This window comes from Nelumbo lutea, chromosome 2 (assembly GCF_056320005.1).
Source record: "Nelumbo lutea isolate HS-2025 chromosome 2, American lotus-T2T, whole genome shotgun sequence".
In the NCBI taxonomy this organism is placed as follows: domain Eukaryota; kingdom Viridiplantae; phylum Streptophyta; class Magnoliopsida; order Proteales; family Nelumbonaceae; genus Nelumbo; species Nelumbo lutea.
The window spans coordinates 103,353,617-103,366,637 of NC_142685.1; the positions used below are offsets into that span (position 1 = coordinate 103,353,617).

At 37.8% G+C, this 13,021-nt stretch overlaps 1 protein-coding gene across 2 annotated transcripts in view; it reads left to right on the forward strand.

The window, feature by feature from the left end:
• LOC148872428 (uncharacterized) overlaps positions 1–12,659 on the forward strand; it is a 32,489-nt gene extending 19,830 nt beyond the window's left edge. For both annotated transcript variants that reach the window (XM_088972949.1, XM_088972950.1), the window contains exons 10-14: positions 4,538–4,616; positions 4,709–5,432; positions 11,008–11,097; positions 11,279–11,909; positions 12,150–12,659. In XM_088972949.1, the coding sequence (XP_088829075.1) occupies positions 4,538–4,616; positions 4,709–5,432; positions 11,008–11,097; positions 11,279–11,909; positions 12,150–12,291 (1,666 nt within the window). In that variant the 3' untranslated portion in view covers positions 12,292–12,659. The remainder of the gene's footprint in view (positions 1–4,537; positions 4,617–4,708; positions 5,433–11,007; positions 11,098–11,278; positions 11,910–12,149) is intronic.
• Positions 12,660–13,021: the final 362 nt, after the last annotated feature.

Here is a 13,021-nt window from a genome sequence, read left to right on the forward strand (position 1 = left end):
TGCATCATTCTTTAAAGCCCTGATACAACCAGAAATTCCTATTGGACTGTCATTCCCTATCAAGGAAGTGTGGTGTACGCCTATACCTCCGAGGGTTAGGAGCTTTTGTTGCGGAGTTTTCCTTGAAAGAATCAACACAGGTGACCTACTTCAAAGAAAAAGACCCAATAGCTGTTTATCTCCACACCGTTGTGTTTTATGCAAAGCTGCTGGTGAGTCTGGGTACCACTTAATAATATCTTGTGTTTTGGCAAAAAATATTTGGTATTGGTTTGCTTCTTTATTTGGGTGCAGGTGGACACCTCCAACTAGCCTGCAAAGCTTGTTTTCCTCTTCACTTATTGAATGTTCAATGAAAAGATCAAAGAATTATGTGGAGATGCGTGAGAGCTGCTGTTTGTTGGACATTATGGGAGGAAAGATATGCAAGGATCTTCTCGGAAAAGGAGAGAGGCTTGGAAAATATGGTAGAGTTGATTCATATAAGAGTAATATACTGGCTGAAGACAATGAAGGAGTTTACAGATTTTTCAACAAACGATTTGCTAAGAAAGTGGAAAGAAGTTGCTAGTTCAGTTACAGAAGAAGAATTTGAATCTCATGTGGAATCCTCCACCTCCTGGGTTTATCAAACTAAAATTTGATGGCAGTAACATGGGGAATCCAGGGCCTTCGGGTATTGGGGGGTTCCTAAGGGATAAGAGAGGTAACGTAAATAGCTTTGTTCTCTAGTCCAATTGGAGTGGGAGACTCCTTGAGGGCTGAGGTGTTAGCAATGTTGGAAGGGGTGCAAAGAGCCAAAGAAATTAAAGTTAAGAAACTGATTATAGAAGGAGATTCTGCGGTTGTTGTGGATTGGCTGAAAGAAGACACTTCCAAGATGTGGAGCTACAACAATGAGAAAAGAAAATTCAAGTGGCTGATTAAGGATATGGAAGTCCTATGTACTTGGGTTAAAAGAAATGCTAATTCCTTTGCTGATGGATTGGCTAGGCAAGGAGTTTTTAGAAATTCTGGGTTTTGGGCTTAATTGTAAGGTTTTGAGTGTTTAATTCAGATGTATTTCTGTTCTGGGGAGTTAAGGTTCTTTAGCTCCTGTTCCCTGTAACTTTTTTCCAATATTAATGAATTCTGTGGTTATTGATAAAACAAAAAAATCCTTTTACATGGCACTGATAAGGGAGCAGATGGTTGTCGATCAGGTGGAAGGAGTGTGGGGGAATTCTATCCCCCACCCCAGAGTGTCATTGGATAGCATCTTAACTTCAGACCATCTGAAGAATAGAGGTTTCTGCATGACAGGTTTCTGTTATCTTTTCTGTTCGGATGAGGAAACAGCATTCCACCTGTTCTACACTTGCAGGTTGGCCCATTTCATGTGGAGTTTTTTCTCCTTTCTATTTGGAATGAACTTATTTCAGTCTTTGACTACGGCAGAGTTATTCTTTGGCCAAGATTTAATGGTAGCAAGAAAGCAATTATCATGTGGAACTGCATCCCTTTTTCAGTCTGTTGGCTATTATGGAGAGAAATAGAAGATTATTTGAGAACAAACAAAAGAACATTTGAAGGCTATTAGTTATGGTTGAGAATTCAGTATCCGATTGGATTCTGGTGCATCCAGATTTTCTTCAGATTAGCAGAACAGAGTTGGGGGAGAATTTTCGGAATTTTCTTGAGTTACAGATTTGTAATCTTGACCAGTTCCTTGTCTCCTGATTTAACTATTGGAGTGTGATTTGTGTTAGGTTGCGGCTGGGTGTTATCTTAACGCCCCCGGGTTGTATGAATCTTCTTTCTTTTAATGAAATTTTGTATTCTGATTCTTCAAAAAAAAAGGGGGGGGGGGGAAGAGGAGGAGAATAGGAGGAATAGAGAGGGCTGATAATAATCAAGGATGGAACAGTGGAAATTAGGAAGATAGTAGAGAGGGAGGTGACAATGGGAAAATCCTTGGGTCTGTTCTTCACTTCTTCTATGGAAGGGAAGAGAAAGGCATTTGAACAGTTTGAGATAGATAGGAGGAAATTAAAACAGGGGATTTGGAATCAGATCATTTAAGCCAAGATTAAAGCAGAATTCTTCTCAGCTTGGCCAAGCATCTGTGACAGAAGGAAGGCAAGATCTTTGGAGCCATATCTCTTCTGTGGTCAGCTGGGCCTTGTTGAATGTAAGGATCCAAAGAGTATTTGAAGATAAATCTAAAAACATTGAAATACTTGTAGCGGTGGTGGGAAACTAGTGGTGAATTGGGCTTGGGTTCTTCTAGAATTTGCTCAAATCAGTAATTCAAATATGGGGGAGAATTTTTGGAATGGTGAGGTGACATCTTGCCACCTCCTTGTTTGTACTTCCTTCTTTTGTTTAATGAATTATTTCTTTTTATTCTTCAAAAAAGGTATGAAGAATAAAAGGATTTTTCTGAAGTCAGAAAGAAAAAGAAAAAAGGTTGAGGAGATGGGTGAGAAAATGGGAGGAAGGAGAAGGGAGGGAAGAGGATTTGTTGGGAGTTTATTGGAGGGACTGTTTGCAGAAAAGAAGGATGGTGAAGGGTGAAAGTGGATATGAGATGATGATTAAGGAATATCGGGGGCTGAAGTAGAAGGTTTTAGGTAAGGAGTGTGGTAAGAATTTTCAAGGTGGAAGAAGGAATTAGTTGAGATGTTGAAGTCAAGGTTTGGAATTTGGTTAGGTTAGTAGCATCTGTGGTTTTTTTGTTGCTGGATGGGTTGTGGTGATGTCTGAATTAATCAAGTCAAGAAAATTGTCTTTGGGGATAGTGTAAGGGATAAGATGGAATCTCAAAATTGTAATTTGGTTATTTGGTGTTTTTAGTTTGGTTTTGTTTTTGTTGTTGTTTTGAGTTGTTCTAGGTGTTGCCTTGACACCTCCTCATTGTATTTTTTTTTCCTCAATGAAAATTTTTCTTTTACTAATCAAAAAGAAGAAGAAGAAGAAGCTCAGCTCTGTATTCCCTTTGCTAAACTTTGTCTAAAAGGAACTTTTGACCATTATCATAGAGCCATTGGTTGAACAGAATAGCTTGCTTGACCATGTTAACTAGACACAACATGGACAGACATGGATATGGTGTGGGTACAGATCTCATACCTGAAATTAAGGTATCCAAGATGAATATGAAATCAACTATCTGGGGTATCTAGATAAAATAGATGCTTGGATCTGTGCCAGCTCAGAAATTTTACCCATTTATGAAGTTAAGTCTCTGAAAATTTGGTTCACCATGGCTAGGCCTTGGTGAAAGTATTCTTATTTGTGGAGGAGGTTCTGGTATAATTCTTGAATTCCTGTAATTGATCTTTGTGGGGGTAAATTTATTTTCTTGTATTGTGTATGGAATAAGCAAGACATACTATCCTGCTAAACTCTGGTGGTAATGGTTTTCATCTAGTGCTAGCACAGCAGAAATTGGGGTTGTACAACTTCAGTGCTGACTGTCATCTGAGAGAGTGATATTTGAGCAAACTGTACACTAATAGGGTCTTCATCCAAAATAAGATTTTTTTATCAATCTTTGAAAGAAGTTTCATTGGCAGTAGCATTTAATGTCAGAGAGGTCGGGTTCTCTTTGAATTTTGGGTTCACTGTTCTATCCTTTTCAAGGTATCATTTGCTTTCTATGCATAAGATTGTTTTTCTTAGCTACAGTTAACTTTTTCAAAAAGATTGTTTTTCTTAGCTGTAGTGTTCAAAGAATTGTCTATGGAATTTTCTTCCCTGAATTTTAATGGCAAAACTGTGGTAATGATAGAAACTTGTTATCCAGTAATGGTGTCATAAAAGAAGGAAAAATAGAAGAGGGCCAATAGGGGTTGGGTGGGTGGAAGAACATTTTGTTATGAAGTTCCATCAGGATTCCATCCTTATTAGGGTGTCAATAATGTTATATGGTACTATATCCATGCTAATGAGGTACTCAAAGAAAGAGCCCAATTGCTAATGTCTAACGACTCTAACCACCTGAAACTTCTGCTTCCTTTTATAACCACTGCGTTTTCCTTCTTCATATCTCATCTGATTATGATTTCTTTTAGTTAGTCATCGAATTTTAGTCTTCAAGTGATGATAACTGAAGATTTTGCTGTTAATAGACCCAATGCAAGCACCAGTCTGTGTTCACTGCAAGTGCAAGCACATGACTTCTGATGGTTGTACTAAGAAGTGTACATCATTCAAATTTTCTTTGTTTTGATTGATCCTGTTGGCACAAGTACGATGCCTTCCCCATCTTATCTTCAACTGAAGCATGCTGGAGATAAGAATAGTATCAGCAGAGAGATTACTGTGAAATCTGCTCACTGTATTGGCTTCTGCAGTAGTCTCACTCTTTTTGCATAGAGCTATCAAATGTGGTACCTCTTGTGTGGCTATTTCTTGGGTTAACTAGGCATTATATATTCCCCCTTATTTATGCTCAATTCAAACTGCTCCCTTCTTGTACTTTTTTAGCAATTATCCTGATTTGAACTGTCAATTTTCATTTATTAAATTTCTTATTTCTACATACTATGTGCAGTGATGAAAAATATCTGCAGTTTCAAACAGATAAAAATCTATACTACAAGTGTGCTGCATGCCGAGGAGACTGTTACAAGGTATGCTTAACACTTCAATTTATATGAGAATCTTTTTGGCTGAGAATACTTGGTGACTTGCCACTATTTGGGTGGTATTTTGCATATACTAGGTTGGAAAGAAGCCTGAAGAAGCTATACCTGAACTTTGGAGGAGAAGAGATGAAGCTGATAGAGAGGAGATTGCAAGCTTGAGGGCTGCTGTGGGATTGCCAACTCAAGAAGAGATATTTTCCATCTCACCATTTTCAGATGATGAAGAAAGTGGCCCTGTTATATTAAAAAATGAGTATGGACGCTCTTTAAGATTTTCAGTCAAAGGATTAGTTGACAAGGCCCCAAAGAACACCAAGGAACATGGGAAGAAATACTCAAACAAAAAGTATGTAAAGAAGAAAGGATATCACCTATTGAAAACTGAAGGCCATCAGAGTTTTGATACACAGCATGATGCACAATCACTTGAGAATAGCATGGATGAAGAAAGAGATTATCAAATACGCTCATATAGAAATGAGGGGTCAGATGCATCTTTGTCTCCTGCTGGAATTATAGTTGATGACAAAGAGAGATGCTCTATTAATCAACCTGGAAATGTAAAGCACAATTTTATTGAGGATACTATGGTAAACAACAAAGATAGAGCCTCCAGAGTTCTCCAAATTAGCAGTGGTAAACCACATGGTATGGAGGAAGATATGGGAAAATATGCTAGCAAATCAGAAACCAAGGGAAAGAAGCTAGTTATACATTTAGGTGCAAGAAACAGAACTGTAACTGGCTCTCCAAGGTCAGAAGCTTCAAGCTGTCACAAAGAGCAAGATGTAACATCTAATGGTATGTCATCTATTTCAATACAAACTAGTTCATCTTAACAAATGATAATATTTACTTCAAACAGCAGATAAGAATCTTAGTAAAAGGCCAAAACAAACCAAGAAGAAAAAGAAACAGAACAAAAGATGGTTGAAAAGTAGTAGGGACAAGAATAACATATGTGCAAGTACTTATCTTTTTCACTGCATTGCCTGAACGGGTCTTCTTGTAAAGTCCTTGTTTTGGTACTTAAACTTTATAGCATCTCTATTTGAATATATCTGTAGTTTCTCATGCTTGCTTATGCTGAAATTGTTATCAAGAACTTAGTAGATCTGGAAAGTAAGAACACACTGTTTTTTCTATTCTTCATCATGCTTTTATTCAGTAGCTTTTTGGTATGCAGAATCCTATGTTATTTTTTAATACTTTCCTACTTCTACCATTCTCATTAAGATGTATAGTATTTTGTGCCCATATACCTGCCCAAGTGTGTTCACTTCAAATTCTAGTGTAAATTCCATATCCAACACCTTGTTCAATCATTTCCCTGCTGTATTTGGGGACAAAGTTCAAAGCAGAATAAGACAATGGAAACCACCCAACCATTTTAATTGTAAATGCATATTGGTTGTAAGGCATCCCTTGTAATGAGGAGTCACGGGGTTCAAACTTGTTGATATATGGTTAAACAATCTATATTGTGTCAATGGGTCTGATACACACTCTATTGGTAACTTTGCCTTAGTCGGGCAAAGGCCTATAATTTCCAACCTAAAATTTTGGCACCTATATTGATAGCTTCAGAGTTATGCAGTGATTGAAGCCGAACTAATTATTATAACCCTTAGTAATCATAGCATCCGTGACAAAGATAACTTAAATATCTCAGCTGGGTAATTTAATAGTAGATTTGGTATTGTTATGTCAAAGATGAAACTGATTCATTTGTTTTGATTTTTTATTATTTACCTCATGGAGTATGCATATATTCATAATCAAGTTGGCCGTAAGCCATCCCTTGCAATGAGGAGGCATTGTTTCAAACTTGTGAATATATGGTTAAGCTTTCTGCATTGTGTCAGTGGGTTTGGTGTTCATCCTATTGGTAAATTTGCCTTAATCAGGCAAAGATCTATAATTTCCAACTTAAAAATCTGACCTCCCTATTGTTAGCTTCAAAAGTAGTGGCTGATTCTAGACCACTTAATAGAATAACTATCTATTCACAGTCAAGTTAGTTGTAAGGCATCCCTTGCAAAGTTGCAATGAGGCACGGGTTCAAACCTGTGGATAATTGGATTTATGGTTAAGCTCTCTACATTGTGTTGGTCTGATATGCACCTATTTCTAACTTTGCCTTATTTGGGCAAATGTCCATTATTTCCATCTTAAATGTATAATTCCTCTCTTGGTTAGCTTTAGAGTTGAGGGCTGATTTCTTAGCCACATAATTATTATCAGCCTTAAAGTTATGACATTCATGATGAAGTTAATCTAAATAGCGCAGTTTGGGTAGTTTAAAAGATGATTTGTTATTGCTAGGTCGAGGATGAAACTTATCTCATAGAGTACCAATCTACTCATAGTCAAGGTGGCTGTAAGCCATCTCTTGCTTTGAGGGAGGCAATGATTCGAACCTGTGGATATATGGTTAAGCTCTCTACATTCTACTAGTGGGTCTAGTGTGCACCCTATTAGTAACTTTGTCTTAATCAGGCTAATGTCCATAATTTTCAACTCAAAAGTCTGACATCTCTTTTAGTTTCTTTTGAATTATGGGATGATTCCGAGAACACCCTTTGCTAATGTTGTTCATTTATTTTTGTTAATATAGACATTTTTAAAAGATAACTGAAATTATGAACCATTTTATGACCCTTCTAAACCAGATAAGGGATGATGAATTGCCTTCCCTAACTGGATAAACATATTTGGACCCTTCTAAACTGGATAAACATATTTGAATCTCTTTTGAGGGGTATTTTTCCTTGTGCCCGCTTACTTAAGTCTATATTGTTCCTCCATTCCCCCTATTGTGTTTCTGTCCAAAGAGTTTTGGTGTTAAACGCATCCCACCTAAAATAGGAGCTTTTGTTGCTTAAGTCTTGTGCTCGCTTGCTTAGTCACTATGTACATGCTACAAAAAAGGCCATTTCTTCGTGTTTCTCCTAACTGGTGCACTTTGTGTAAATCCAATTGTGAGTTATCATTTACTTGTTTCTTGTCCTTTTGTTGCTGATATTTGGGATTGGTTTTTCTCTCTTTTAGGTGCAAGTGGAATCAACCAACAGAGGTAAATTTGTTATTTGATCCCTTTACCTTTGCTTGGCCTAAGAAAAAGGGGAGAATCATGTGGAGGTGTGTTAGAGCTGCTTTGATTTGGACGATTTGAGAAGAGAGAAATGCAAGAATTTTCACTGAGAAGGAGAAGGAGAGAGACAAGGAAGCGGTAGGAGATTGTGTGATGGCCAGGGCGATATGCTGGATTAGAACCTTGGACTTGTTCTCACGGTTATCTTTCGATGATATTTGGAGAAATTGGGACGTGGCTAGAAGCTCCTCTAAGAAGGAAAAAGTGCAGATGGTTTGGCAAGCCCCTTCTATCGGATTTGTCAAGATGAATTTTGATGGAAGCAGTCAAGGTAACCTAGGCCCCTTTGGAATCAGAGGGGTGTTAAGAAACATAGGACATGCTGTTGCTTTATTTGCAGGCCCATTGGGAATCAGGGACTTGGCTAGAGCTGAATTGCTTGCTCTATTACAAGGAGTCAAAATCGCAAGTGAGATGAACATGCTCAATGTGGTGATTGATATTCAAAACTAGCGGTTAGATGGTTGAAGGAACCAAAATCCATAACTTGGTGCTTTAGGGATGAGATGAAAAATTTTACATGGTTCACTAGAAGTATGAATTTGAGAATGCAATAGGTGAGGTGAATGAGTAATGGGGTAGCAGATACTTTAGCTAAGCAATGTGTCACTAGGTTTTGTTTGTATTTAGAGCACGACTCAGTCCATGTCAGGCACAACCCAGTCATTTTTATATTAAGAAGAGTGGAGATTCATAGCACTAGGTGAAAGGGGACTACCATCAAAGCTCTTGGCAAATGTGAAAATAAGATAAGGGGAATCCGGGACCATCGTGAAAGGGTGATATTTTCAGAAATAAGGACATATTATTGGAGTATTCTTGTGTCCAATTGATGTAGGAGATTTGCTAAGAGCTGATATTATGGCTGTAATGGAGGGTGTGCAAAGGGCAAGTATGAACATTAGCAGACTAATAATTGAAGGTAGGGTGCCCAAAAAACCGAGAAACCAAACCAAAAAAATGTGGATAACTGAACCGATTGGTATATATATCATATATTATCTATGTATTATCTATATATTATATGTAAATATTATGTATGTATTATATACAAGTATATATTAGATGTATAGATATTTATTTATAATATGTTATATATTTATAGTATTTATATAATAAATATTTATAATATATTATAAATACAAAAAACCGAAAAGCCAAACCAATAAGCAGGTTAACCAATTGGTTTGGTTTGGTGTTTTTTAAAAACCGAAGGACGGGCTTGTTTTCAAATATGTGCCCATGGTTTGGTTAACTGAACCATTAGCAGCCCTAATTGAAGGAGACTCCAGGCTGGAGATAGGGTGGTTGCAGAATAAAGAGACAACTTTATGGGTATATAAAAATGTAATTAAAAAAATTCAGGTGGCTTACTGGAGGCGGGGAGGTTAGATTCAATGTTTTGAAAAACGACCCAGAAATGGAACAGTTTCCCCCTTTGGGTCGTGGGTCAACAGTTCAACTTTCCGAGTCAATGATTCAACCCGTAATTGTGTTATAGCCTTTGGATCAGGATCTTGAATATACTGCCGTAGATCTAGGTTTTCAGGGTGGATGGGAAAATAAGAGGAAAAGAAAGGGAGGGGAAAAATAGTAAGATTGGAGATTTGTAGTTACGAAAGATTCAGAGAGTGAGGGAGGGAGGGGAAATGTCAAGAAGCCACAGCTGGTAGGTTGACAATAGCTCTCCCACAGCTGCAATAGAAGTAGAGAAAGGAGCACATATGGAGATCCATCTTCCCAGAGAGAGAGAGAGAGGAACAACAAGGGACAGCTCTCCACTTAGAGAGATCTACCCAGAGAGTTGAAAACTTGATATCCATCTGTTTAGAGAGATCTCTGCCCCAAAATGCACACTAACAGCTTCCCTTGGGCTGTTACATAGGAGTAGTGGTCGCACAACACAGATCTGTTGTGGTTCTAACTTGTAAAGCACTGATGGCGGCAATAGGTCTGCAGTGGCAATAAATGGCAGCAGCAGAAGTGGATCTGAGAAGAAAAGTAAAAAAGAAGGAATAAAAGGGAACAAGAAAAGGAGTCAAAGAGGTTTAGGGTTAGCTCTTATATACATTGGGATTGTTTGAACTGTGACCTGTCAACAGTTCAAATGGTTCACCAGTTTGACCGTCCAGGTCGATGATTCTTGACCAAATTCAACAGTTTTTTTTTTTTTCAAATACTGGGTTTAGTGTGAAAAGGACCCACTTTTTTGCAGTTGACAGTTTGAATGGTCCAACAGACGGGTCAACAACGGTTTAAAAACATTGGTTAGATTCAAATGGATATATAGAACAGCCAATATTATGGCTAATTATCTAGCAAAACAAGGGGTGGGGTGAGATCAATTGTTTTGGGCACAATTGTAAAAATAAAAACAGGGGAGAGATAACAACCTAACAGGTCTCATCTCTAACTGTAGGCTTGTATGGATGTACTATATGCTGTATTATGATTAATGAAATTGCTTGTTATGTGTCTGAAAATTATATTAAATCAATCAACCTTGGAAAACCTCCTTATAATATTTGTGATGACAATTTGTTGGATCAAGTACATAGTGGTTTGTACTGCATCTCCCCAAAAGCGTATGGGAGCATGTGTATGGAAAAGTAGACAGCTAGCAACCTCCACAATATGTCAACTTTATCTCTGCAACTCCTTTCTGCTGGGTACAGGCACATACACGATCAAGGGTCTTTTTTCTCTTTGAGTAAGGATTGCAGATGCCTTTTTTCTAGGTATTTTTGAGCATTATTGAGGTACTTCCTCTCTGCTATAATATACATGTATCTTGAGAAGTCATCCACAAATAAATGAAAATGTCTATAGCCATTCAAACAAGCAGTAGAATTTGGCATCCACATCAGTTGCACGAAAGAAACATGACCTAATTTTTCACTTGAAATACAAGTTTTTTTTATCAGTAAATACAAGTTATTCTACAATGCTTGGATAAATGACAAACGTATACCTTCAAAAAAAATGACAAACTTCACATTGGACATCTTGACTAGAAATTGAGTAAAATAGTGTGGATATCAAAGACGAATGCTTTTGCAGAAGATTGAGTATGTTCAGACTTAAAACACTGTCGCTCCTTTAGTATGTTAGTTTGTATTTTTCTCCTATGACAATTCATTTTTACTGTGATAGATGATCTAATGTCAGGGACTTGTTTATTTGGTTATGACTATGCATTTTTTTTTCTTATTTTGCTGACAGGTAATGAGGAAACCAGCCAACAGAAGGCCAATGGTAAGAAGTATATGATTGATGGACAAGATGGGGTAGCAAGATTTGTAGACGGTAGAGGTATTTCTTAGTTCCAGATGATAATTGAGATTTGTTTTGGGAAACCAGTTCTTCCTCTTAGTCAGATGTCTGGACTTCTTGTACCATCCCCATGCTATATTATCGAACATACAAAAAATGGAATACACTTCTTTTAGCTTCAATTTGTTAGCAAAATCATTTGGTTATCTGATATGTGCAGGAGAGAAACTTGGCACAACCAATTTAAAAGGTCTTAGAGGCAGGGAAGGCAGCTCGATAAAGTTGGGAAAGTTTAAATCAGATGTTTCTGATACAGACCTAAATATCAGCAGAGGAAATTCCAGAGACGGTTACCAGTCTAGTTCTTTGGAAAAAACTCATGTTTTATTGTGTAAAAATGACACTGAAGGAAATTCTGCCATGGCGGAGCCTGTAGCCGAAGCAACCACATTGAAGGATGATGACGCCTTTCTGAGGAAGCATTCAAAAGGCACACTTAACAAGCATGGTGAAATCTGCAATAACTCCACTCCCACACCCTCCATTTCTGATTCATTGACAAAAGACCCCAAACCGTTGTTGAAGCTTAAATTTAAGAATCCTTACCTTGACAACCGGAGTTCTTGGGTTCCCCAAGGGGAGGAAGAAAAGAGTTTTATCAAAGGGCAGAGGTCAAAAAGAAAAAGACCATCACCTTCAACTGAAAAGGCTTTAGTTAGGGAAGATGGAAAAGAATTCCGTCAGGAAAAACCAATAAATGAGGTTATGGATGCCAACTGGATCTTGAAGAAATTGGGCAAGGATGCAATTGGGAAAAGAGTTGAGGTTCATCAACCATCTGATAACTCCTGGTGAGTCTTATTCTTCTTGTGCCTCTTAACATTTTCTTTTGGGTACACTGCAAGTTTTTAGAAGATGATTTCTTATCTTGTGAAAATTGTAAATGACATTAAAATAGTGCTTTTATGCTTTTATTTAGATGCCTTGATTTTTCTGAAATGGCAATGCTATCAATATCAATAGTTTTACTGAAATTGTTAATAAGAAATAGAGATTTCCTGAGGACAGAATCTGCATCGTTTTGCTTGCAGGCACAAGGGAGTGGTTACTGATGTGACGGAAAGCGCATCGTCTTTAACTGTTCATCTAGATGATGGAAGAGCAAGGACGTTGGATCTTGGGAAGCAAGGGGTTCGCTTTGTTTCTCAAAAGCAAAAACGATCAAGAACATGAGACTTGTCTTGTTTCCCTGGGGATCCATATTTGTTTGCTAAGTGATTCATTTTACAGATGCAGAAGCAGTTCTCTGGTCTTGAAACTGAAGAATCATGGGCTTACTTTTTTGCCCACCAATTGTCTTCTGAGAGTGCCTTTCTTGTCCTTCCATTCTTGGAGTGCAACAGCCGAGTGGAGGCAACAAAAACAAACTCCATAGAATGATAGTCGGTGTAAAAGCCAAGGTCTTGTCAACATTTGTACCCAAATTTGTTTGCCCAGTGAAAGTATCCTCTCCTCCAAGTTCTGTGAACGGATTTGCGCATCTTGTGTATTAACTTATTTAAGATGAAAAAAAGTAGGTTTTCAAAATGCCTATTCAAGAATAGCTTGATACACATTCTGGTGAACATGCAAATAGTTATCTAGTTGGGAATTATTTTTCTTTTCTGTTCTTCTCTTTTCTTTATTTTTGGTGTATTATTACAAGGAAATCGAGCGGGGGGAGGAGCAGAGTAGGGTGCACGTAAAACCCGCTGACCATACCACAGTGAGCCTACGGTTATGCTGGTTCCATCCCGTGCCTCCTATTTTGGAAGGATGCTGAGTGACAATTTCAACTTGTAGATCGTCAGCTAGTTAGGATCAAGTGTGCAAGAAATTATTATTCATTGTTGGAGAATGGGGTCACTTAAACTTGGAAGAGGAGAAGCTCTGAGGTAAGAGTGATCATTTTAGCCTGGGCCTG